We start from the raw sequence: 24,227 nt of genomic DNA on the forward strand, positions 1-24,227 counted from the left end.
TACAGACCGACGCCTCCGACCACGGCATCGGAGCCGTCCTTTCTCAGTTAAACCCCGAAGGTCATGACCAGCCGGTGGCCTTCATCAGTCGACGTCTCCTGGCCCGAGAACAGCGCTGGAGCACCATCGAGAGGGAGGCCTTCGCAGTGGTGTGGGCCCTCAAAAAGCTCCGGCCCTATCTCTTCGGTACCCACTTCCGTGTACAAACCGACCATCGACCCCTGCAGTGGCTGATGCAGATGCGGGGGGAGAACCCAAAACTCTTGCGCTGGTCCATTTCCCTGCAGGGAATGGACTTCACTGTGGAGCACCGACCAGGCCAAGACCACGCCAACGCGGATGGCCTGTCCCGCTTTTTCCGCCTCGACGAAGAGAGTCCCCAAGGAGATGGGTGACTCTCCCCGCCTTCAGCTGGGGGGGACGCATGTTGGACAGGCCACACGAAGGGCTTGCTCCCTCCCCGCACGACAGGGCCCGAGCTCCGGCCCACCAGGCATAACCCACGAAAAGCACCCGTACCCCGTCTCCCGACGGATCTTCTGCCCTCGGACCTCTACTCATCACGGGGCCCAGCCCCACCGGCTCCCCCGGCCGGTTCAAGCCGCCATCTTGGGCCCTGCACCACGAGGCCGCGTGGCCTCGCCCCGACCCTAACCCCGGGCCTGACCGGCCCCGACATCCCGGCACCACCATCCACCCGGGAGGTGAGCGGACCACTTGGCAGGTCAATGGGAGGACGAAGTGTCAAGAGCTCTTCCCCCGCCAGGTGCCGATCGCCTCCAGCTCCCCCAGGCGCTGGCTCCACCCCCTGCTGGGTGTCTGGACACCTTCATCCCGGGCCCTCCGACCTCCAAGTGCGAGGGTCCGGACATCAAAGAGCGCCTGCCCTATAACTGGGGCAACTCCGGAGCAGGAAGGCAGTTGTATCCTGGAGTCGAGAGACACCGAGAGAACTCAGCCTTGACGGACTACTGGCGCTGCCGTAGCCCGCTCTTGTGAACCATCGTCCTGACTGCTGGCGCTGCCGCGGCCTTCTACAACATCCATCCTCGTCGGGACCTGCTGGCGCTGCCGCGGCCCGTTGTAACGACCATCCTCACCGGGACCTGCTGGCGCTGCCGCGGACCGTACTTCGACCATCTTTCCGGGACCTGCTGGCGCTGCCGCGGCCCGTTGTAACGACCATCCTCACCGGGACCTGCTGGCGCTGCCGCGGACCGTACATCGACCATCTTTCCGGGATCTGCTGGCGCTGCCGCGGCCCGCACCAACTAAACTCGAGGATTGTGAGCTAATCATCATCTCATCCAAACTACCTGACTGGTAGACAGACTGTCCCGCTACCCCTTACCCTGCTTTGAGAGACTTGAATCGAGGGGACCCCTGAGTCCAGACCTCCTTGTACCATTCAACCGTACCTTAAGAAGTGCTTATAAAGAACACTGAACCTTATCCGTGTGTGGTATCTGTCTGTGGGGGGGAAGTTACTTGTCTGTACGATCGCTGGAGACGGCACTCCCCGGAGACCTCTCCTCCTGACCCCGGCCGACCCTCCCGGTCCGTCTATCCTTTCTAACAGGGCCCTAGCGTTGCAGTGCTCAACACTGCTCGCGCAGGCGAGAGCCCTTTTGTAAGGGGGGGGGGTTTAAAACAGAGCCTGGAATCGGACACGCTTGTGCGTGTGCTTTTCCTTTTGGCTTCTGCGATTGGCCTTTGAGTGCGTGTATTTCCCAAAGACGGCACTCAATAGGCCAAAGGCAACGCATTGCTCCGCACATGGCCTATTGGTGTCTATTACGCGCACGAAAGGCCATGTGGTTTAAATTATCGTGCCCAGACACAGGTGCGATAATTGAAAACACATGTTCGCTGTGGCACACGCACCACTCGCAGTCCTGTTTTTTTTTCCCAATAGCAATCACTTTCGCAATCGCTTTCAGTCCCGCTTGTTATAGGGAGTCACGGAGAAATAAAAAGTTTAGTGGCCCTCTTTGCCGAGGCTTGAGGGCACTGTCTTAAAAATGACCCAACCTCCATGATTTCCAACATTTTGGTGCGGGGCATTTTTTTCCATAGGGCACCAGTTATTGTCCCAAAACTAGTCAGGTGAAGCCCAGGATGCATGCACAACTCATGTATGAGACCTTATCTGTTTCATCACATCTGACACTACTGCTTGAAGGTTTGATTGACACATACATTATAAAACACAGAAACAGGAACTGTGGGTAATTCGTTTTTTAGGTATAAGTCCAGATCCTACTTATCCCCTATTTTAGACTGCAGGGTTTATAATCCGTTATAGAGCAGCTACTCTTGCTGTTTAAAGGACAGGGTACGGATGATGTCTAGGGAAGCTAGTGAGGCTGAGTTCCCCTTCCGTCATTCACTAGCGCCTCTCCTTGAATGATGGAAACCGCTGCGCTCTGACCGCTGATCAGCATTTTGGACCACAGCGCAGTACACGCGGTCATAGATGCGCCATAGCAATGATCTCCAATCCTATCTCAAGCTGTGTGGAAGGTACGTGAAAGTAAATTGTAATAATTCGTTTTCTGAGACGAATGTAAATTGGTACATCGACAGCTTTTCCATCAAAAGTCATTACAATGCGGTAACATGACGAGTACCTTTACATCGGTACTTGCCGGTAAGATGGTATATATATTTTTTATCTATTTATATACGTGCAAATAGATATGGCCCTAAAAACTAATTATTGCCCCTTCTCACTACTTATCCCTATGGTGGGTGCTCTCAGTTAATTACGAATCATTCCTGAGAGATGGTTTTTGAAATTAACAAAATGGTATTATTTTGCATGTGTTTATTTATCCAATATTCAAAAAGTTTACCCTGCCTTTCTTTCTGGAGGGGTTGAAGCTTCTCATAAAGTGCATCCAATACTCTTGCTGGGCGGCAGCTCCTCCTATCCCAGGCCTTGGCGGTTCCCAACCGCCGCCCTTTTTCAAACCACTTTATTTAAAATGTTCAACGTTGGATGCCCCCATTTGCAGACCACGGATATGCAAATTGCACATCAACAGTTCTGCAAACAGGAAAATTTTAAATGTGACTGATAGTTCGCATTGAAAATTACGCATTCGCAGGGCATTTCAAAACGACGTACCGCATGAATATTAATTGTGCTTGTTGCATATATATGCACGGATGGTGGCCTGTAAGGGACAGCAGACCACAATCTTTGCATTTGCTGTCCCAGATGGGAAGCATTTTGTTACAAGCATTTGAAATGCAATAGGTCTCGCATTTACAACAGTTTGAGCTCTTGGCATTGTAAATGACAATGCCTTTTACTTATGTGTTGTTTTTTATAACATAAATAAAAGGCATTATCATTTACAATGCCAATAGCTTAAACTCTCGCAAATGCGAGACCTATTTAATTGCAAATGCTTGTTAATATTCTGAAGGATCCGTACGTTTGTTATTTTTCCTAATCATCATAGCATACATTATTGGATATTAACACAAATTACACTCCACTTATGTTTAAGTTAAAGTGTTAAAAATGTGCTGCAAATTTAATATGATGAAGCCAGGTTTATCTCATGGGCAAGGTTTATTATAAAGAACCATTGGTGAAATAGGGTCCAGGATAAATGTGCTCTGCAGAATTGTCCACTAATGAATTAACATCCCATAATATTGAAGCTTTCGGATTGTGTAAAATATTGGAGCAGATATAATAAAACAAATATCCTTTTTGTTGCATCAATTCAAACAGTCATCCACAACCATTCCCAATGTTCCACACTTAGTTGTCCCACAAGTTTAACCTAAAATCAGTGCCACGTGATATAAAGTTTATCAAAAATGTTATATCACATACATCAACCTCATGGGATTAAAAATCATATATCCATAAAATCACAACATGTTTCCCTACTCAATGTATCATCTCACAATTTAAAATCCCCAATGCACAATACATTTAAAAACAACAAATTATAAAAGGAAAAAACGCAGCAGAGTCAGCCCTATTTGCCAAGCCCAACAGGCCCCAACTCCATCAGGGGAGGTAACCTGCCTTGGGCGGCCGGGGCAGGTGGCTAACAGCTCGGTACATATTCAGTGTTGGGAAGTTGGCAAAACAGGACTACTTGGAACGCTTGGGGAAAGCCTGGAAAAGTTTACTGCGCAAAGCAGAGAGAGTCTTGTGAAGAGAGGTATATCCGGCGTTGGAGAAGGAGACACGGTCAGCCAGCCATTGCACAGTGGAGGTAAGTGTGTCTTGTACCTGTGTATAGGATACTAGTCCGAAGAGTATCCCTATTTTCCCTTTGTACTTGGCATAGAAAAATCGTGCACCGGTTTTAAATTCCGCCAAGGAAGACAAAAGCCTGCAAGTTACAGAAAAATCCTGACAGTCTTATAAATGAGACTACAGGCGAAAATGGGACTTTAACACAGAGAATGGGACCTACCAAGGAAAGTGCTAAGAGGTCCTCAAAGAGAAATAAAAGTACTGTCGAAGATACTCAAACAGGAGCGAAAGGAGGGGTGCTAGTGTCCAAATCAATAAAGGACTTTGTAGGTAAGCATTTTAAGAGAATGCAATCCCCGGCAAGTACCCCAGATTTAAATAAAGAATTGTTAAATGAACAAGAGTCCTTGGGGCACAACACCTCAAGCTTGGATATATTATTCTGTCATCAAATAAACTTATGCCGAATTGAACCCACCTTTGGAACCCAGATTATCTTCTTCGCCACGGATTTTCTTTGTCCGAAGGCGTTGACCCAGATAGCGATGGGGTGGCCACAAATGGTACAAGGAGTGGTCAGAAAAATGATGCTGCTCAGACTAGAACATCAACGCCCGCCAGGAGCATGGGGCAATCTGTAAATCAAGGAACTGATCCAGTAGAATCATCAGCAGAAAAACATTACTATGGGTATAGACAAATCAGCCGTTTCTTCGGCCTCAATGCTGGACATAATGCTGACGTTACAGAAAACCCTGCAAAGGGTTACTAGAAATGTGTGTTAAATAACAATATATTAAAATCCCATGAAGCACAGTTCCAGAAAATTGTGGGGGAATTGCAAGAGATTAGGGGTTTACTGCCCTCAGTGGTTAGACCGGTTGTGGCCCCGGACCCGCCAACCCAGAGTTGGGCTAGGGACTCTAAGCAATTGACCAGCCCACAAGATGTCTACATTTCTAGGCATCCAATGTTGGTTAACAGATGGAGGGACCGAATGAGGTTTAAGCACTATAACCTGCAGAGAATAATAAAAAGATAGGTATTACTAAAGGGGAAGCCTAAGATTGTGAAGAAAAGAAGGGGATCAAGTGGCCCTAAGGAAATAAGGGATAAAGGGGGGATAGAAGAAACAACCCCCAAGCATTAAGGAGTAGGAGGCTAAGGGGGGGGATTTGAAGAGTGCTCCAAGGGTTTTGGATGTGGCAGCGAGGGGATAGAAAGGTTCAACTAAAATCCGCGCCAATAAATAAAAGGGAGATCAAAGTGGCTAAGCAGGGGGGAAAACTCCCAGGAGCGAAAGGACAAGTTCAGAAATTGGGGGAAGCCAAGAACTCATTGAAAACATTTAGGAAGAGGTTGCTGACGGAAGTGGAGATAAGAGGTGCTATTTCAGCAGGGAACACTAGTAACTTGTGGGTATATTTTGAACCAATGGATACAGAGAAGGGGAGGAAAAAAAGTCAGGAAAGTTACCCCCCCCTAAACCGTTCACAGCGGTTATTCTATTTTTCAAAATGTCCAAGCTTGAGGGAAATCGGCACAAAGGATTTGAGACAAATAGGGTTCAGCTATAACAACAAAGGAAAAGAAATTACCACGGTATTGGTTTACTCAGGACTGGTAAAAGCAGTCATTATCAATGCTGAAAAAGAGATAGCGAGAGAGAGGATAAGAATAATACCAGTAGGGGAAGTGGAGGGGAGGTATCAACAAGACAGGGCCTTCTTAACATGTCACTCTGGACTGGGGAAAAAGGCAAATAAGGTTGATATTAGGGGGAAAGAGAGAATATGGAAACAGCTGTTGAGAACCATGAGATTAACAAACCCTGGGGCTATTGATCCCCTGATGGCAGTTGGCTAAGCTCGCCTCATTGGAATCAAAATGCTGTGGACCAACTTAGTGATATTGATTAGGGATTGAGGGTGTCGCATAGCCTGAAATTAATTTCTTGGAATGTAAATGGGCTAGTAGGGGAGATAAAAGCCAAATATATGAAACGACTAGCCCAGGGAGCAGAGATTATCTGTTTACAGGAAACCTGGCTTTGCGACAACACCCCTGTAATCGAAGGTTTTGTTCAATTGCATAGGCCCGCTAGGAAAAAAAGGTTTAGTCGCCCATTATTATTTGCATATTTATCCCTCAACCTTCTTTTTAGTTTAGCTCTTGCATCAACAACCTGTTGATATATCAATTGATCACGACAATAGCTGTAGCAAGCTGACGCTCCAAATCGAGACAAAGCTTTTGTTCCTGCTCCCGCTACATTCCAGAACATACATTTAAATTCCGACATTAGGTAGTACTTGTAAATCCGGTCCAGTCATCAGTATCTTAATTACACGCCCCTCTCCCCAGTGCTCTGCCCAAATAAAATTGACTAAATTGTGGGTTTTTATAAGCCCCCTCCAAAGAACCCCCTCCGTTTTCCCACCCCAGTACCTACGAAAAGGAATCGCCCCCTTCCTTGCTGTCCCAGAATGACAACATACCGAAGACGCCCTCTCTGTACACCCCCACTGACCCCCGTGACCCACACCGTACCCGAACCTATCAATATATCTCTCGTACCTGTGAGGAAAAAAGCAACAAATTAAAGAATAATTTTGACGTCTCAAATCTAAACAAAGCCTTTTTTACAAACACAACCTCTCTTAAAATACAATATTTGCTGCAATAGGACTTGAATTCATTCTTTTGACAGTCGCTTGCCATCTTCACAAAGCTTGTTTAGCATCCTGTTCGTTAAAAAATGCTGTTGGACCATCGTTTATGATCTTAAGACGAGCCGGCTTCTGCAGAAACACTTGTGAGCACAGAGTTTTAAGAGGATCCATTAATTGGCGGAGCTTCAACCATTAAATTATGGTTACCTTACATAGATCAGAGCGCACAAAGAAAGACAGGGAAAGGAAGATGGCGGATTGAAGCAGCACGCTAGAGGACACTCTGCGTTTCTCCCGCTAATCCTCCAGTGAACCACCACCAACGACCCGCCTGCCTCTCGCCTATGTATTGTACCCGCTAGATTAAGGGCCGGGCTGCAATAACGAATTTGCATAAATACATACCTGCATAAAACAAACAAATGTGCTGAATTTCCACCTCAAAGGAAAAGGTTAACGCGAGTCGTGCTGCGCGGTGGACTACTCAGTCAGCTCCGTTACTGGCATTCCAGACGCTACAGGCATCACGACCACTCGCCGACCTGGATCCGCAGAGACAGACAACGTTCAGCTGTGCTCTCAAAGGGGGGGGGGGGGGGGGGGGGATAAAAAAATAAGAAAAAATAAAATAAAAATCTGGGTTTGAATTGGCCCCACCGTGTACAGCTAAAGGACTGCGTAACGAAGCCCCAGCCTCTGCAAGTATAGCAAGCAAAACTACGGGCAGTTCAGATAAGGAGATGGTCGTAGGGAGCAGCGCCAATACTCTGTCAACAGGTAAGCCAAACCTGCCAAACTTGCTGGCATGTACCCCCCTGACTGATGGCGATATTATCACCGGGTCTCGAGTGGAGATTGGGTCCGGATCACAGCTTGGGAAACCTATTTTGAAGTTGCTGCAATCTGGGAGGGCAACTGAATTACTTCAGTCATGGGGGTCTGAGAACTCCATTCCGGGTCTTGTGATGGCCGAAGTACTTAATGCTGCAGTACAGGATGGCAGGGGTGGTGAGGCTGGCTCAGCTAATATGGACAATACTAAGAATGTATCTCCTGTGACTGCTACCGTTAATTCCCAAGTAGCTGGTAAGAAAATTTAATCAGTAGCGATCAGCCTGGCCAACGATACAACACTGGAAACTCTAGCAGAGAAAGATGGTCCTGTAGGTACAAGTGACAGTCAAACAGAAAAATCGACGGTCAGCTTAACTACAATTGCTACAGCTGTTGGTCTTATTGGCCTTACTCGATTAATCTCAGAAAACTTCACTTATTTCACTGAGATTGCTGCTGAGCTATCAGGCGAGAGTTTTGGCGAAGGGAGTGGTGCCACTAGTAACGGAGCTATTAGTAAAGGAGGGGATTTTGCAGAACAACTAGTTTATATCCCTGTTAATATCGCAATTGATATTGTTGGGGGTGTTGGGCCAGCTCAAACTCAATTTGCTTCAGACACGGAGTGGTTCAGTCCAGCGCACTGGGCCCGGAGAACAATCAATGTAATACCCTTAGCGGGGAGTGGGAGGGCGTAAATATCAAATGCTCTAAAGTTGTTATGATGTCTAAAGGTGGTATAGGCCGCGGCCGGGGAGTAAAGCCACATGTGACCGATGCAATGGGGCGACTAAAGGAGGCATCAGCTACTACTGCAAAGGCTGGTTCAGGGGTTAGTCCGCTGCGCAAATGGGTATCTTCAAAAGGTGAAGTGAAAAATATTATCCTGAGATTATCAAACGCTATCAGTACGGCAATGACCCCAACCAAAATACCAGAGGGAGCTGGAGTGGACACTGAGCAGCAAGGACCAGAGAAGTTTGTATCCACTGCTATTTGTGCATCATCAACATCTTCAGTCTTCTCCCCAGCCTCAAGCCCTGCAGTGCTATCATCAACTTCGTTGGAACCAGGTGCTTTTGCTAATCGTCGGGAACTGATGGGAGAGGGACCCTCATTGTCCAGTATTATGGAAGCACTGAGCACCCAGAGAACAGAAGCTCAGGAATATCATCGACAGGCTAAAGTTGATAGCGAAATTAAGCAAGCTTTGATGGAGGTTAACATCTAAGGTTTGCCAGCTCTACTCTGAAGTCATTGATCTACAACGAGTGGATGCCGTGGAAGAATCTAACACGCACACAGTTAACCTTGTAAAAGCACAGGATTCACAAATGAAGATAATGCAATCCAAGATTGAAGATCTTGAAAAAATGCCAGAGGTGTCAGAATGTAACAGATTATTGGTATCCCAGAAGGAAGGGAAGGCAACGACCCGTGGGCTTTCATTGTTAGTCTCCTCCAAAAAGCCCTTCCAGACCTAGCTGACTGGGATATGGACACTCAAATTCAACGGGCCCACAGACTGCCACTGTCAACTACCCATGGTAGTCAGTCCAAATCTAATTTTGTTCGACCAATCCTTGTGTTTTTGGGCAATTTTCTATTACTCCAAGCTATATCAAGGCACGTCCATCGGCACCAGTTAAGGTGGATGCAACCCAGTTGGTTTAAGGAGGAATGTAGGATTAAGAAAAGAGCTATTGGGAGAGAAGAAAGAAGACGGTTAAGAACAAACTATGACCAGGGAAGAATAAATTCTGATCCAACTGAGGAAAGGTTATAAAATGCTAGTCAGGAATCAAAAAAGGGCTTTTAGAGAGAAATGCTGGGCTAATCTGCTTGAAACTATCAAAGCAAAAAATACACGCAGGTTCTAGAAATTGATTCAGGAAGCATGTGGTAGGTCCCCGGGGGCTATGCCCTGTGTAGTGGAAGAATCAGCATGTGAAAATTATCTAGGTGAACTATATGGGAAAAGCGAAGTGGCTGCTGAAAGCAATATCCACCACTGGAGAGGGGAGTGGAAGACTTAAAATCTCTTTTCATAGTAGAAAAAGTCAAAAACACCATCACAAAGCCAACTTCAACCTGTGCCGCGGGACCCAACAATCTACCGGCCATTATAATTAAATTCCAGCCAAACTGGTGGCAGAATTTCTATCTTGTAAGTTCTGGCCATACTGGATTCTGGCCAAATCCCGGAGAAGTGGAGGGGGCAGTAATTAGACCTATCCACAAGAAGGGAGATAGGAAAGCCCCAAAGATTTATAGACTGATTAATTTATTGGACATCGGGAAAAAGGTGTTCGCTAAATTAATCATGGGCAGCCTAAAGGATTGGGTAAAACAGCTGGATATGGTGCCAGTGGAACAAGGGGGTTTTAAGGAAGGGCACTCTATGGTGGACCACTGCTTTGCCCTATGGGCAGTGGCGGAAGTCGGTGAAGCAGCGAGGAAAGTTGTGCTGCTGCTTTGTCGACTTCCGTGCGGCTTTTGACCTACTGGACAGGAGTAGCCTCTGGGAGACTTTAAGGAAATATGATATCCTGGAGGGGCCTCTGGCTGTCATCCAGGAATTGCATAGTTATAATTGGGCCCAAGTCATTAAGGATACAGCCGGGGCACTGACTCCGAAATTAATGATTAATAATGGTCTAAGACAGGGATGTATTTTGGCCCCTCTGCTCTTCGTCATTTATTTTGCGGATTTGCCATCTGTACTGGCTAGAGGTGCCAGCCCAAAAATGAATGGGAGACAACTTTCCTGCCTATTGTATGCAGACAACTTGGTGATCCTCGACCAGACAGAGATGGGCCTCCAGAGAAAGTTGTCTGCCTTTAATGATTATTGTGTGGCTAAGCAACGGACCGTAAATATGGATAAAACCAAAATCCTGTGCTTTGGGAAGAGAGTTCAGAGGTTTAACTGGTACCTGGGCCCAACCGAATTGGAAAAGGTGAATGAATATAAATATTTTGGGGTCTGGTTCGACAAGTCGTTAAAATGGGACATGCACTTGGAGGCCCAGAAAGCTAAAGCTCTTGCATCATTGCATGGGCTGAGAAAGTTAAATCTAATTTATTGGGGGAAATGTCCCACAGATCATTTTTGAAAGTGTATGATGCAAGGATTCCCCCGCAATATATAGGGAGTAGAAGTCCTGTGCTTAAGTGGGAAATCTAGTTGGGACATCGAGGCAGGGAAATGTTTAAAACCCTTAATGTCACCACCGGACTCCTCTATGATTCAGGCAATCCGTCTGGATTTCGGCTTAACTTCGTGGAATGTGATGGCGCAAGTGGCCCTCTTAAGGTTCTGGAAAAGATTGTTTCAGGAGAAGATACGAAAGTATCACAATTGTGTAGGAATAAATCTCTGCATAGCGACCTAAAATGGGCCAGAGAGGTGAGAAAGAAAATCCTTTTGGTCTGTAAAAATCTAAATGGGAGTACTAACCCGCAGACTCTTCTATTAGAACTAACAAAGGGCGAACTCAGAACATTAGGGAAGCAAGCATCATGGTTAGAAGACATGGGGTACCCGAGAAATAAAGTTTGTGAATTTTATGATGAACAGCTGGGAGAAAGAAACCTGGTACCCCTACCTGGATACATTACCCAATCAATATTTTAGAGCTGAAGTGCTAAGATGGAGAATAGGCTGTAACCATTGTGTGTCAAATGTGAGTATAAAATCAGTAATGTTACAATCAGATGGTAATTGCTCATGTAGGTTGGGCACAAAATGTGATAATCTGCATATCATATTGGACTGTCAACACTTTGTACATCTGGGGAAATTGTTTTTACGATCCATTTTCTTAACATATGGCGCTGCCTTACACTCCTTAGCAATAGAACTCCTTACGGACATGCCAACTCTTGATATATCAATAGCAATCGCAAAAAGTATATGAAGTATAAGGCGGCGGTAAAAAGGTCCATCTTGGATAAAGAAATGGATGGTTAAAGTTAGGCCTAAAGTCAAGTCAAGTTGGTTGTGATCTTAAAATCTTTTATGGTATTGGTTTTAAGAATTAGTTTTTCAGAACAGTTTTTTTCTCATTGATTTTATAACATCATGGGTACCTTTTATATATGATGTATTGTGGAAGTGTAAAGTACCCAGAAGGAATAAGGCTATTATAATGGTGTAGTTGATGTGTATTTTCATGCGTTTTAATTATTATTTGTATTATGTCTTTGCTGTTTAAAGACCTACAGTCTAAATAAACGTATTTCTAAATCTGAATCTCAGTTTACAAATCAAAAGACGACAAAATACGGGAGACAAGACAAAAACATTGGCCTTTACACTGTACTGATCTGTTAAAATCAATAAATATCATGGATGCCTAGTACTTGACATAATCATCACTTGGTGAATCCAGGCGTTTATCAGATTTAGTCTCAATATCATGTCGATGCATTTCAGTGGTGAACATGGAATGGGTCCACCTTCCTCAGGACTCAATAATATCTCCCACTCTGATACTTATAACAGGTATCACTTATACCAAAACATAGTACAGCCATAACTATTTAATGTTTCTAATTTCAAGTTTCAAATTTCCACATTAATATAAATACATTCAACTAGGTGCTGGTCAATTACTTAATGCATACATTATATAAGCTTGCTATACGTGATATTAAATGTTTGTTCAACTTCATACAATGTGGCACAGATTTTTGGTTAAACTAGGGGGACAACTAAGTGTCGAACATTGAGAACGGTTGTGGATGACTGACTGAATTGATGCAACTTCTTTTGAGTCCCAAAGGAATATTTGACTTTACAAGTCTAATTTGGTGACCTGTCCTTTGGATTGCGGAGGGCCCTCTCTATTGACTGCAGTTTTGTAGATAGATATAATTAAGCTTCCTTGCGTCCATAGTAAAAGGAAGATAAATTTAATACAGAATAGTTTCAAATGGATACAATCTGGTTTTGTGAAATAAAAGCAGTCAGATAAACAAAGGGAACTCTCAAATGAATTTACAACAGTATTAGGAGGAAACCGTAACTGACAAACCTGGAATGGGCCCTCCTATCATATTTGGCTCTAAATACAAACAGCAACACTGCAGTAATTATAAAGAAGAAATAAAAACACTGTCATTGAACAGAGATACCTTGTGTGCGGATGTGCTCCTTGTGAAACAGCAAAATAGTAATTCGAAGCAAAATTAACCAAAGGCTTAAGTAGGGTGATCCACTGCTCAATGCTGTAGGATTTCATGGGCGGAAACAAAATGTGCATGACAAAAAACAGACCAATGGATGAAGAGGGATGGCCGAAAGCCAGTAGCAACTGGTGCCAGGGAAAAGTGGTGGGGAAGGGGTGGACGACGACAACAACAAAAAAAGAACTTACCTGCTGCATCGCCACTTCCGGCTCCACAGCAGCACAGGCTCCCAAACACCCCTATGGCCAATCTAGACGCTGCTCTCATGCTGTTGGCAGCGTGAGAGAAGCAAGCTGGATTTGGGCTCCCACGGGGAGTGAGAGCCTGTGCCTTTAAAATCATAGATTTCATCAACGTTATTTTTTGTAGCTTGAAATTCACGACCATTACAACCCGCATTTTTACAATGGAGTTGCACTAAGGTCGATGCTAAGGTCACAGTTCTGAAACGGTTGACAGCGCAGTGGGTGGAAGTTTGGGAAGAGAGGTGAATGACTACACCCCATTTAGGTCCGGCTTGACAGTCCTAGATTAAACAACCTAAAAAAGATAACTAGATAATTGACAAGGTTTGTTTTTCTCTGGTAGCAGCACAGATGGGAGGAGGAAAGAGCGAGGTATGTATTGCAGCTTCATCACCCTCCTCTACCATCATTAACTTTAGACTTCGGAATACTATTTTGCATGAGAGAGCAGTATAGGATGCCCAAGGCTATGCTAATCTAATCCACATAGATTTCCAGGTAAGGTTTCAAAGTGCAACCATCGCCTGACCACGTGATCACCAAAAAAAGAGCTTTCAGGACACTACTGAGAGAGGGGCTCTGGCTTCACCCATATGTTGGTTCCCCCAAGTACAGAATTTTATTGGGCAGAACTTAATTTCCTTCCACTAAAAACTTGTTGTATTACACTTTTTAACTTATGCTAAAGTTTATACTCAGGACTGAGTTGGTTAAAGCCAGGGACATTAGAATTATTTGAATGTGTGGCTGCATCATTTTTCACATAACTGCAGATTTGCCACATTTCCACATAATCCGTCATCTGCAACATAATCTATAGATTTTAACAAAAAAAGTATTTTGAGCTCCAACAGTTCAAATGATACTAAAAACGCAGTGACATTTTGCTGAGCAGTGGCAGGCCCTTTGCAACGGTTGAATGGTCACCTTTCTGTTGCTTATAGCTAGATTTGGGTGTTAAACTGGTACTGAGGTGCAACCAATGCCCAGACAGTGCTAACAAAAGTAAAAATGGCTAAATAACGAAGTTATACTATCACAATATGTGCTGCATTACGCTGCATAATTTAACTTTTCATGTGCATAATTTACACAAGCCTACTGCATAATTTGGCTCTCTTGCGCATAATTTAAGTGGCCAGCCAATGAGCATGGCTATAAGCCTGATCTATTTATATGAAACGTTATGATGGTTTTGGTGTTGGTTACCCTGTACGAAAAATTGTAGATACAGGCGGTTTGCCCTGTGAGAATCCTGGTTAGGCTTCCTTAGGAGAGAGAATACTTTGCTTAGCCAACTGTAATTTTATGACTATTTATCTGATGGTTGCCTTGCGGAAAAACTTGTATTCAAAACTGTAGACTCTAGGTCCCAAGAGTGACAAGCTAAAGGGCCGATTGGTGCACTGGGAAACATTATCCGATACCACACGTCTGGTCATTATTAAATGTTATGAAAAGGGCAGTTGTATAGCTTATTGTGAAAAAGATCTGTTAATGCCTTTAACAGCCGATTGCCATTAAATTGTGTTACAAGCTATAGACAGGTATTTTGTGACATATAATCTTACAGATTACCGCAGTCGGCAAAGGATTCAGCATTGGTCACCCACTCAGACAAACATTGGGGATTTCACTGCGATGATTCTTGTTAGGTCCTGTTTAAAAGGAATGTAAATTGTTTTGCAAGTTGTATTTTTCTACACATTTGTAACTTTATAACTGTGCATGATTGTTGCCAGTATATGTGCACTCTAATAGGCCGGTGTCAAGCAAAGTGTAAAGCCAATGTTATAGCCTTAATGAGTTCAAAGGGTGAAGTCATTGCAGATTTCATAGGTTTATTATGAAACATTATTACAAAAGCAAGTAAGCTTGACCAACTTTTCGCGAAAGTGTGTATTGAAGACGATAGGCTTTTAAGGATGGATTGTTATTACACTGTGCTAAAGCCTGTAAGAAGGTATTGTGTTACATGGAATCTTGCAGATTACTGTAGAAAGCAAGGGTTTTGGTAATCTAACAGAACAAACTGTGGGGCTAGAAGATGTGCACTACAATAATCCTGGTTAGGCTCCTTTAGGAGAGAGGGCATATTCCTTTGCCAACTATAATTTTGTATACATTTTTAATTGTATGACTGTATGCCAATGGTGCCTAGTAGCGAAAGCTTACGGTTAAAACAGTGGGTCTAAACTGGATATAGTAACAAGCCAATGATAATAGCAATAGGATTAATTAACATACAGAAATGATATGCCTCATACTCAGGCCTGACCTATTTATTTATGATGTTATTACAAAGCCAGTGGGCCTAGTTTATTTATTGGCCTCTAGCAGTGGATTGTTATCACAACAAGTTCCGTGAATTAGGAAGATATTTGGTAACGTGTACTCTAACAGTTTACCACAGTAGGCAAGGGTTTTGGTGTTATTCACCCACACCAACAAACACCCTGGAAGTAGAATTTCACTGCGATGTGTCTTGTTGGGCCTTTGAGAGGGATCTATATTGTTTTGCTAACTGTAATTTTATACATATAACTGTATAAATGTGTCTGATGGTTGTCAGTTTAGTTTATACGCACTTCAGAAGACCTTTGTTGTATATAATGTCAAGCCACTGGCCTTATAGGTTCACTGGGAAATATTATGTTAGACTCATTGGGTGTGATCTGCTTATAATGAAAACAAGCAAGTACGCTTTACTTTCTTATCATGAAGAGCACGTGTTAAAGAAAGTACGCGTTTAAGGGTGGATGTTTATTAAACTGTGCTAAAGCCTGCTGGCAGGTATTTTGTTACATAGAATCTTGCAGGTTACTGTAGTAGTCAAAGGGATTCGGTGTTGGTGACTTTCCCGACAAACCACAGGGATAGATTTGCACTATGGCTATCCTTATTAGGCTCTATTAGTAAGGATTTTACATGGTTGTGACATCTGTAGTTTGCACTTATTTGTAACTTTATTACAGTATACCTTGTGGGAAGGTTTATGATCAACATAGTAGGTCCAAATTGGTTAGTCTGACATGTTGTCGGTACAACGCTAGTTCTGCAGTAATGCGTGAAAGAAGAAATGTTCTATTTTGACAAACTAAATAAAATAAAAGAATTCTACATAAAATTACAAGGAGTCAACTTAGCTCTCTTCTGCTAGAAAAGACTTCTAAAGTTTGGACCAAAAAAAGATTAAGAGTATCAGTTAGTGTAGGTGAAACCATACATATTAGTATGAAGCAAGACAAGGATTAAGAAGTTGAGAGAGGAAAGAGAAGCTGTTGTAACCAAATATCAATCCAGGTGGATATGACAAAAGTAGGGTGAATTCCCCATCGCCCACTAGAAAAATTACATTAAAGGGTAAAGACACTGTCAGGTAGGAGAAAATGGCCTAAGATGAGAGGGAAAAAAATACATTGACATGGGAATAACATTAAACCCCAACACTACAGAACAAGTGATGCTAGTTGTGAATCTGAGACAAGGGAGCATTACTAAAGGTGTTCCTGAGAATGTCTTAACAAAAATTGGGGTTGTTGTAGGGCTGTGAACAGGAACGTGCTAAAGAATAGAGCAAAGCAAGAGTGCATAGCACAAGAAAATGTAATGACAATGAAACCCAAGGATTAAAATGATGAGTTGGAAAAAAAAAAATAAGATTGAGCTATTTGAAGAAATAAATGCCTTTAAATTGCTAATTTGGAGATTTGGGACAAGGGCAGTAATAAATGCAGTTTCAGACCAGGGATGTGGAATTCCTATAGTCCGACACAAAGGACATGTTGTTGGGGTGTGGGGTCATGTTTATTTAGTCCTTGTTACAAGTAGGCCCAACCCCCTGCACCATAAACCCTTTGGCTGGCCAGTTTACAGGTACCACATTATGGATCAGGGAAGGGCATAGTCTGCAGTTAGGGTAACATTGGTGACCTTCTGGTAATGCTGTTCCAACTTTCATTAATGGTTCATGAATGTAAAGCTTTTAAGGGTGAGCTCTCTAAGGAAATGTTGTAAGCTCCGACTGCACAATTGACAGTTGTTCAAGTATAAACATACGTAAACACGTTTTCAAAGTATAACAGTATGAGGATACATATAATGCTCTCTGAGAAGACATTTACAGAAGCTTGAAAGCATGATTGATGATTCTTTGTTTAAATAAAGTTCACAAAAAATACAACCCCACCAAAAAAAAAAAAAACGTTTTGCCAAACTAATGTAAAATTGTAGGCATCACTTCTTTGAAGCATCGTTTAGTAAAGTGTGTTGATACATGTTAGTATTTCCAAACAATAATCAGAATGGAACCTATTTCCAAACAATAATCAGAATGGAACCAGTTTCAACAAGATTATGGGAAACATGAAAATAACCACTAATATGCTTGGTCACGCACTCCAAAGTATTCGAATCTGGTATCAAGCGGTATTCAGTTTGAAGCGTGCATAAAGGGTGCACACTCTAATCCTTGAGTGTAAAATATAGGAGTAAAGAAAAGTGTTCCCCATCTAGGGTTTGTCGCCTTCAGCACTGCCAAATGCCCCTTTTTTACGAGGGGCAAGTACTTGCAAGGCACGTTCGTATGTTTACGAGTTGTTCGTGATTACTACTATACCCTGATGAAGGGCTTCCCTAGACCGAAATGCATTGGAACGGGATGACATAAGAATGGAATGCCGTTGTTGAAAAATAGGAGAGGATAAATTAAGTTTCCTAATACGTTGTCTTGAGAAACAGGAATACTACCTATTTGATGAATTAAAAACAGTTCAATGTAAAAAGATTGGATGACTCTGGGATTTATTGTGATTAAAGAGCTCTCATAAATTAGGAGCATTTGGCAGTGCTGAAGGGGACGAACAAAGCCAACAGGTCTGAAAAAGGTGGCCAACCTTTTGGTTTTGTCAATGCGTGTCTTGTCATGTATTTTGTAAAACTTTATTGCTGTGCCCTCATGACTAAAACAATGGCAAAAAGCAAAAATATTTTGGGGTCTCAAAAAGCACACATTGCCATAGTAGTTCCTGGCATCACATAAAACTACTTTGTGTGCCATTATGCTCCTTGTGAAAGAGCAGAATGTGCTCACGCACAGTGAAGCCAGCTGATAGAATTTTAATTAAAACAAAAAGGTCTGGATAAAAAACCAGACCTGGCAATGTGCCCATTTCTTTCTGAAAGTCACTAAAGTTCACCCATGGTATATGTCTTTGCATTTGTGCAGTTCTACGCCATTAATGAATTCACAAGAACTTACATAGGCCAGGAAATCTTAATTCTAGAAAATATTTGTGAACTGCATTTTAGTACAAACAAATATGCATGGTTAGATTTACTCATGAAAAAAATCTGTTACGGGCTTACAAGATCATTTTTCTTTCAACCACTTTTTTTCCTAAGCTTGGTAGAAGTTATACTTTTGCCTTTGTCAGGGATACATTTCCAACATTTCTTCGTATGGGAAAGGATTAAAGAAGAGCTGGTGAAAACCCCTAAAACATGCAAGTTAGTAGCTTTGCACTGACTCAAAGGGGCATTACAACCCTGGAACCATTACATAATGCTACCTCCAAACCCAGTATGTAGATCTTCCGAAAGGTGGCAAAATAAGGGAATTGATAGTAGTCATCCCCTACTATAGCACGAGTCCTGGCATAATCTGAGAGGCCATTGTCAAAAATCTTACAAAATGAGATTGCTGCCATAATTTGGTCGCCACATTACATGGCATCAAGGAGACGTGTATTTTTTCTTATATACAGGACGAGTAGATTTATTTAACAACCTGCCCAAGTACATATTTTATTAAATTCCATGCCGGACAAACATTACTACAGAGCAAAGGTCAATTACTATCACTTTACCAAAAGAGCAATAATTTATATGATACAGTAGTTTGGCACTGCTTCACAGTATGGGCCTATATAATCAGATTCTGCTCAGAGTATCTCTTCATTAGTAAGAAACTAAGGCACATGTAGGAAAAGTGTGCCATAAACACTATATGCAGATGCACAGTGTAACAGTATTAGCCATCAAAACATTCAAGTACAATGGTTCAACAAAAAACTTCAGGATGGCAAACATCCGACTGCGTACGCACCCCTTAAAACAACACTGACAGTATGAAAGATATTCGATACAATCATTCAGCCAAACACGTTTTTAATCGATAGTTGAGGACTTTGCATGTCATGCAGTTGTCGTAGAAACATAAGACAATTTTGAACAGCCACATCAAAATAATAAGTAAAACCTGGCACGAGAAAAACGAATTCCGGAGACTGTTATAAAGTTCAAATGAAAGAGGAGAGCGAGTGTGGGTGAAAGACACCATCATTCTTGTGGACAGGCCCAATCTCTCTTGAATCGCTCTGTAAACACCGTTATTGCCCATAAAAAAAAAGTTACGGAGAATGGGTACATTTGACCCGGAAGAACAGCTAGCGCTGTATAAAGGGTTTCCTTCTTCAGGCATAATTGCGACTACCATTATGGTTAGAATAGCCGGTAGTAACGCAAAACTACAGCCGGTCATGGGCACAGACTGTGTGTCGACTCAATTGCCACCACTGGTGATGCACCATCTCAGAATATAGCTGTTATTCCCCATAATCCATCAAAACATATACAGCTGCCTAAAGGAGCCACTAACACCCCGAAGCCATTCAACAGCGTGCCACTTCCCGCATGCAACAAAGCGGCACCCCCGCAGCCGCTCTCCAGTCCACGGGCGATTCCCACTCAACACGACTGATCTGACTGCAGCTTAGTCATGCCCTGTGCAGAGCAGCAGACGCAGAGCATTAGACGTCACACACCCGGCACACGCTTCTGAGGCTGGGCCCGCTGGCATGTTATTGCAGAAATAGGCGGGGGCCCCATACAGGGGGGGACCCTCACCCTCACAGTCTTACCTTCCGCCACGTCCTCATCGATCGCCCCTTTAACCTGCGAGAAGCACCACTGGAAGTCGTTGGCTCCGCCGATGCCTGTGTGGGGGCAGAGGAGAGGTTAGGGTGAGCGCCGAACATACACATGCCCTAGCCGGCTGCCCTGCACCCTCCCTACCCAGGTCGGCTGAGTGGGACCTCCAGCCGGCTCACCGACCATGTGTTCGCCGGCTGCTCACCTGCCATGGCGTTGGGCGTGCTGCGGCAGGCTTCGTGGCGGCTACTGTGCCCTTGCAGCACCCCCTCTCCCGCCGGATCCCCGGGCGCGGCCGCTCGCTCGCAGGGACTCTCGGGCAATCAGAGCCGCTCAGGCTGTTCGTGATTTTTTTTCAAAATGGCGCACATTGCGAGTCGACATGATTCAGTGACGTCACTTAATAGACAAGCTCCGGAGGACCACTCGCTTCCTGATAAGAGCTGGGAGGAGAGGATGCGAGAGCGGCGCACACCGGCTCCTCACCCAGCCCGTGTGACAGTGCGGGGGCCGGCGGAACCTCCCCGTTAGCAGCGCACGCAGGACGCTCACTCAGATCTCGCAGCGCTCGCCTTACATAGTACAGCAGCAGCTTTGCTGGCAGACACCGTGCCTTGCTTCTAAGACCCTCGCTCTATCGCCCTCCCAACTCCAACTTCACTACTCAAACGTGATGGGCACGTCCAGTTCCACCGCACCTGGACTAAAAGTTACAAAGTGTTTTTTTTTTCAGGCAAATCACGGGCACCTTCATGCTCCTTGTCAATTAGTGAGCGAGGAAAGGGTAACAATCTTTCTCCTTCAAGGTGTTTTTGGGGGATTTAAAACTAAAGGAAGCTCATTAATAAAAAAGGGAAAAAAGCGTTAGTCCAGTAGATACTCCAGGGATGCTAATTCTGAAATATTAATCGTTTTCATAAAATATTAAAATATTTTATACTTAAATAATGTGTACACATTTTCATATATTTTTAACATTAAATTATTTGTATATATATTTTTAACTATTTTCTATTTTTAACAATTTTTTAAGTAATTCAATTTACATTATTTACTCATGGGTTTTATTTAAAGCCCCTACCTGCCTTATTTTCTATGGGATAGAGTTGCAGTACCAGTGGGTGGCCATCTGTAGTGCTGGACTTACTACTGTTTTTTAAAAATTTTAAATGCGACTTTCACTTGAACTTTGAATATCAAAAAGTTGTTGTTGTTGTAGTAACTTTATTTCGGTCAACAGACCATAAAAAGTACAGAAGCATAAAAAGAAACAACAAAAAACATTTAGAATAATTAGGTGAAAAAGTTCTGCCTAATACGCCACATATACAACAAATAGCGAGAAACAGCAAACACAATGGGAGGATGGGTATCATAAGTCAATATCCTGCAAGCCTGTGTGTAGTGCAAAAATCCCAGATTCCTACAAATAGGAATCAACCAGCGTTTTCTGGATACAGAATAGGCAGGACAAAAAGCAAAACATGAGACATATTCTCAGTATGATAGGTGCATGCAGGACAGACTAGAGTGTTTGATTTAGTCCACTTAGAGGCAAAAGATCTTATGGGAAGAGTGCCATAGCGCAGCTGAATATACAGCTTACGGGCAGCTGGGGGTTCAATTAAGTCCATGAAATCCTCGGCCCTAGGCTCTGTTTTTATTTGAAGGAACTCAGATGATAACCTACCCAAGGAAGATGAACTAATTAACGTCTGAAGATTTAACGTGTGGATGAGAGAAAGGAGTGTCTTCCTAGATATCCCAGCACAATTGGTCTCCGGCGTGTCCCATAATCCAGGAAAACCAAGCCGAGTACAAACTGCACTAATATGCCTAAGCCAAGGGATTACTTTGGATCTAAGGATAGGCCAAATCTCAAGGAATTCAGCTCTATAGTCCGCCAGTTCAGGAACAGACCACAGCCTCTTCCAGTACATAACTGGTCTAGCACCTATTATCTCCTCTATTGGGGTTAACCCAAGATCGAATCTGAGAGGGATCAATGGTGTACTAGGCGGTAGACCAATTAAGTTTCTGGCAAAAGACTGCTCCACCCTTTTAAGATCAAGGGTCTGGGTCTGCATATGCCCCCAAAGTTCAGCCCCATAGATTGCTGACATTCTCGCTTGGCGGCTGTATATTGTAAGTGCAGGGGAAACCGGCCTAAATGTAGATTCCATAAGAACTTTAGTTAGTCCCCCTGCTAGCTGAGTGAGCCTAAGCGATGATCTAGCAATATGTTTATGCCAATCAAATTTCTCTGTGTGGGTAACACCCAAATATATGAACGTTTTGACCCTTTCCAAGGGGCTACCAAAAAGCACAGGATTAGGGCGAGTACGTTTTGGGGGGTTGAAAATCATGAACTTTGTTTTTCCTATATTGATTTCCAACCCCCGGAGATGGCAAAACTCTACAAAACCATCAAGGGTTTTTTGAATGCCCGATGATGTTCTAGACAACAAGAGTGTGTCGTCCGCGAACATCAGAGCGGGCACTCTACCTGTGGCCAATCTAGGGGCATCAATATTGGGTACACCATTCAAATATTCAATAAGGCCGTTAATATAAAGGCTAAAAAGGGTAGGTGCCAAGACGCACCCTTGGCGAACTCCTTTCGAAACTGGAAATCGGTCTGTGAGTTCTCCGTTCCTTCCAGTCCTAACCTGTGCAAAATTGTTTAGGTGTAATCTTGAGAGAATGGCTAACAAATAGGGCGGGAGACCCATCTCCGCAAGGACTTTCCAGAGTTTCTCACGTGGGACCAGGTCAAAAGCCGCCCGCAGGTCCACAAATACAAGGTAGAGGCTGCCACCCTCCACCTTAGCTGTTTTCCAATACAGGACCTGCAGGCGGAAAATCTGGTCTAAGGCAGAAACACCATACCTGAATCCTGCCTGGAGCGTAGATAGTATCCCCTTTTCCTCGATCCACCCGAGGATCCTATCCAAAATAACCCTCCCCATCAGTTTTTGTGATGTATCAATTAAACTGATGGGTCTATAATTTGAGGGGATTACAGGGCAACCCTTTTTAAGAATCGGCACAATTTTGGCTCCTAGCCAAGTAGGCGGCAGGTCGTCGCCCAACAAAATGCCGTTAAATAGGGTGACTAAATAAGGAGCCCAGATTTTTGATTGTGACCCAAAAAGGTCCCCAGGCAATTTATCCAGACCGGGAGCTTTTTCTGGGAGCAGATTTCCTAAAGCAATCTCAACCTCACGCAAAGTGATTAATTCATCTAGTAAGGGGCGTTGGCTAACAACAGTTAACCGGACAGGTTCTTCAAGTACATTAGCACTATGGAGTTGCTGGGGTTCAGTGACATTTAAAACCATATCACCACCCTCAGGAGTGCCATAAAGGGCACAGAAATGGCGTTCCCAGACGGAGGGGGCAATATTAGGGGCAGGGGCCAGACTATGGCCACTAAGTCCAGAAGCTACTATAGTCCAAAATAGTTTAGAGTTATTGTTACCAAGTGCAGAGCCCAGATTCTCCCACTTAGCAACTTCCCAATCCTTTTTGCCGTCACTAAGCGCCTTCTTATACGCAGAACGATGTAGCTTAATGGCTTCCCTATTACTAGTTTTTAAGGCTCTAAAGAGAGCCTTCCTGGTGGCCCGACAGAAAGCGTTGTACCACTGAGGGGACGAAGTCCGTGGACAATTGGCCCTTCTCTCAGGGCAAAGAATATCCTTAATTGCTGCTATCAAGTTGACATGGATTTCTGATGCCCTGCCTAGATGTCCAACTTTTCCCATTTCTTCAATAAAGGGGATAATGATCTTATATAAGGCAGCTAGCTTAGGATCGGACATCTGGAAGTCTAGCCATTTAACTCTTCGTCTGCAGTTTGATATAGTTAAGGGCACAGTGGCAGAGTGTACAGCCAAAGTTTGGCATTTGAGCCCAAAGCTCCCTATCCTAAGTGAGAGTACCAGGGCATTATGGTCACTATCAGTTCTTTCAATAACTCTGAATTCATACGCCTTGTCCCAGTGCCTAGCCTCTAAGAAGATGTAGTCAATTATCGAGGAGTGGTTATGCCGATTAAATGTTACATTCCCCGGTCTGTCAGGTTCCACCCTCCCGTTGCAGGCTCGTAGTGAGGTTGTAAGC

At 43.8% G+C, this 24,227-nt stretch overlaps 1 protein-coding gene across 2 annotated transcripts in view; it reads right to left on the bottom strand.

The window, feature by feature from the left end:
- PPP2R2D (protein phosphatase 2 regulatory subunit Bdelta) overlaps positions 1 to 20,605 on the bottom strand; it is a 145,056-nt gene extending 124,451 nt beyond the window's left edge. Inside the window, exons 1-2 of one of the 2 annotated variants that reach the window (XM_085606204.1) lie at positions 20,308 to 20,605; positions 20,093 to 20,167 (exon numbers count right to left, since the gene is read on the bottom strand). In XM_085606204.1, the coding sequence (XP_085462330.1) occupies positions 20,093 to 20,167; positions 20,308 to 20,314 (82 nt within the window). In that variant the 5' untranslated portion in view covers positions 20,315 to 20,605. The remainder of the gene's footprint in view (positions 1 to 20,092; positions 20,168 to 20,307) is intronic. The other variant, XM_085606205.1, reaches the window with a different exon arrangement.
- Between the last annotated feature and the right edge of the window lie 3,622 nt (positions 20,606 to 24,227).

The sequence above is a fragment of the Triturus cristatus genome, chromosome 1_2 (assembly GCF_964204655.1).
Source record: "Triturus cristatus chromosome 1_2, aTriCri1.1, whole genome shotgun sequence".
In the NCBI taxonomy this organism is placed as follows: domain Eukaryota; kingdom Metazoa; phylum Chordata; class Amphibia; order Caudata; family Salamandridae; genus Triturus; species Triturus cristatus.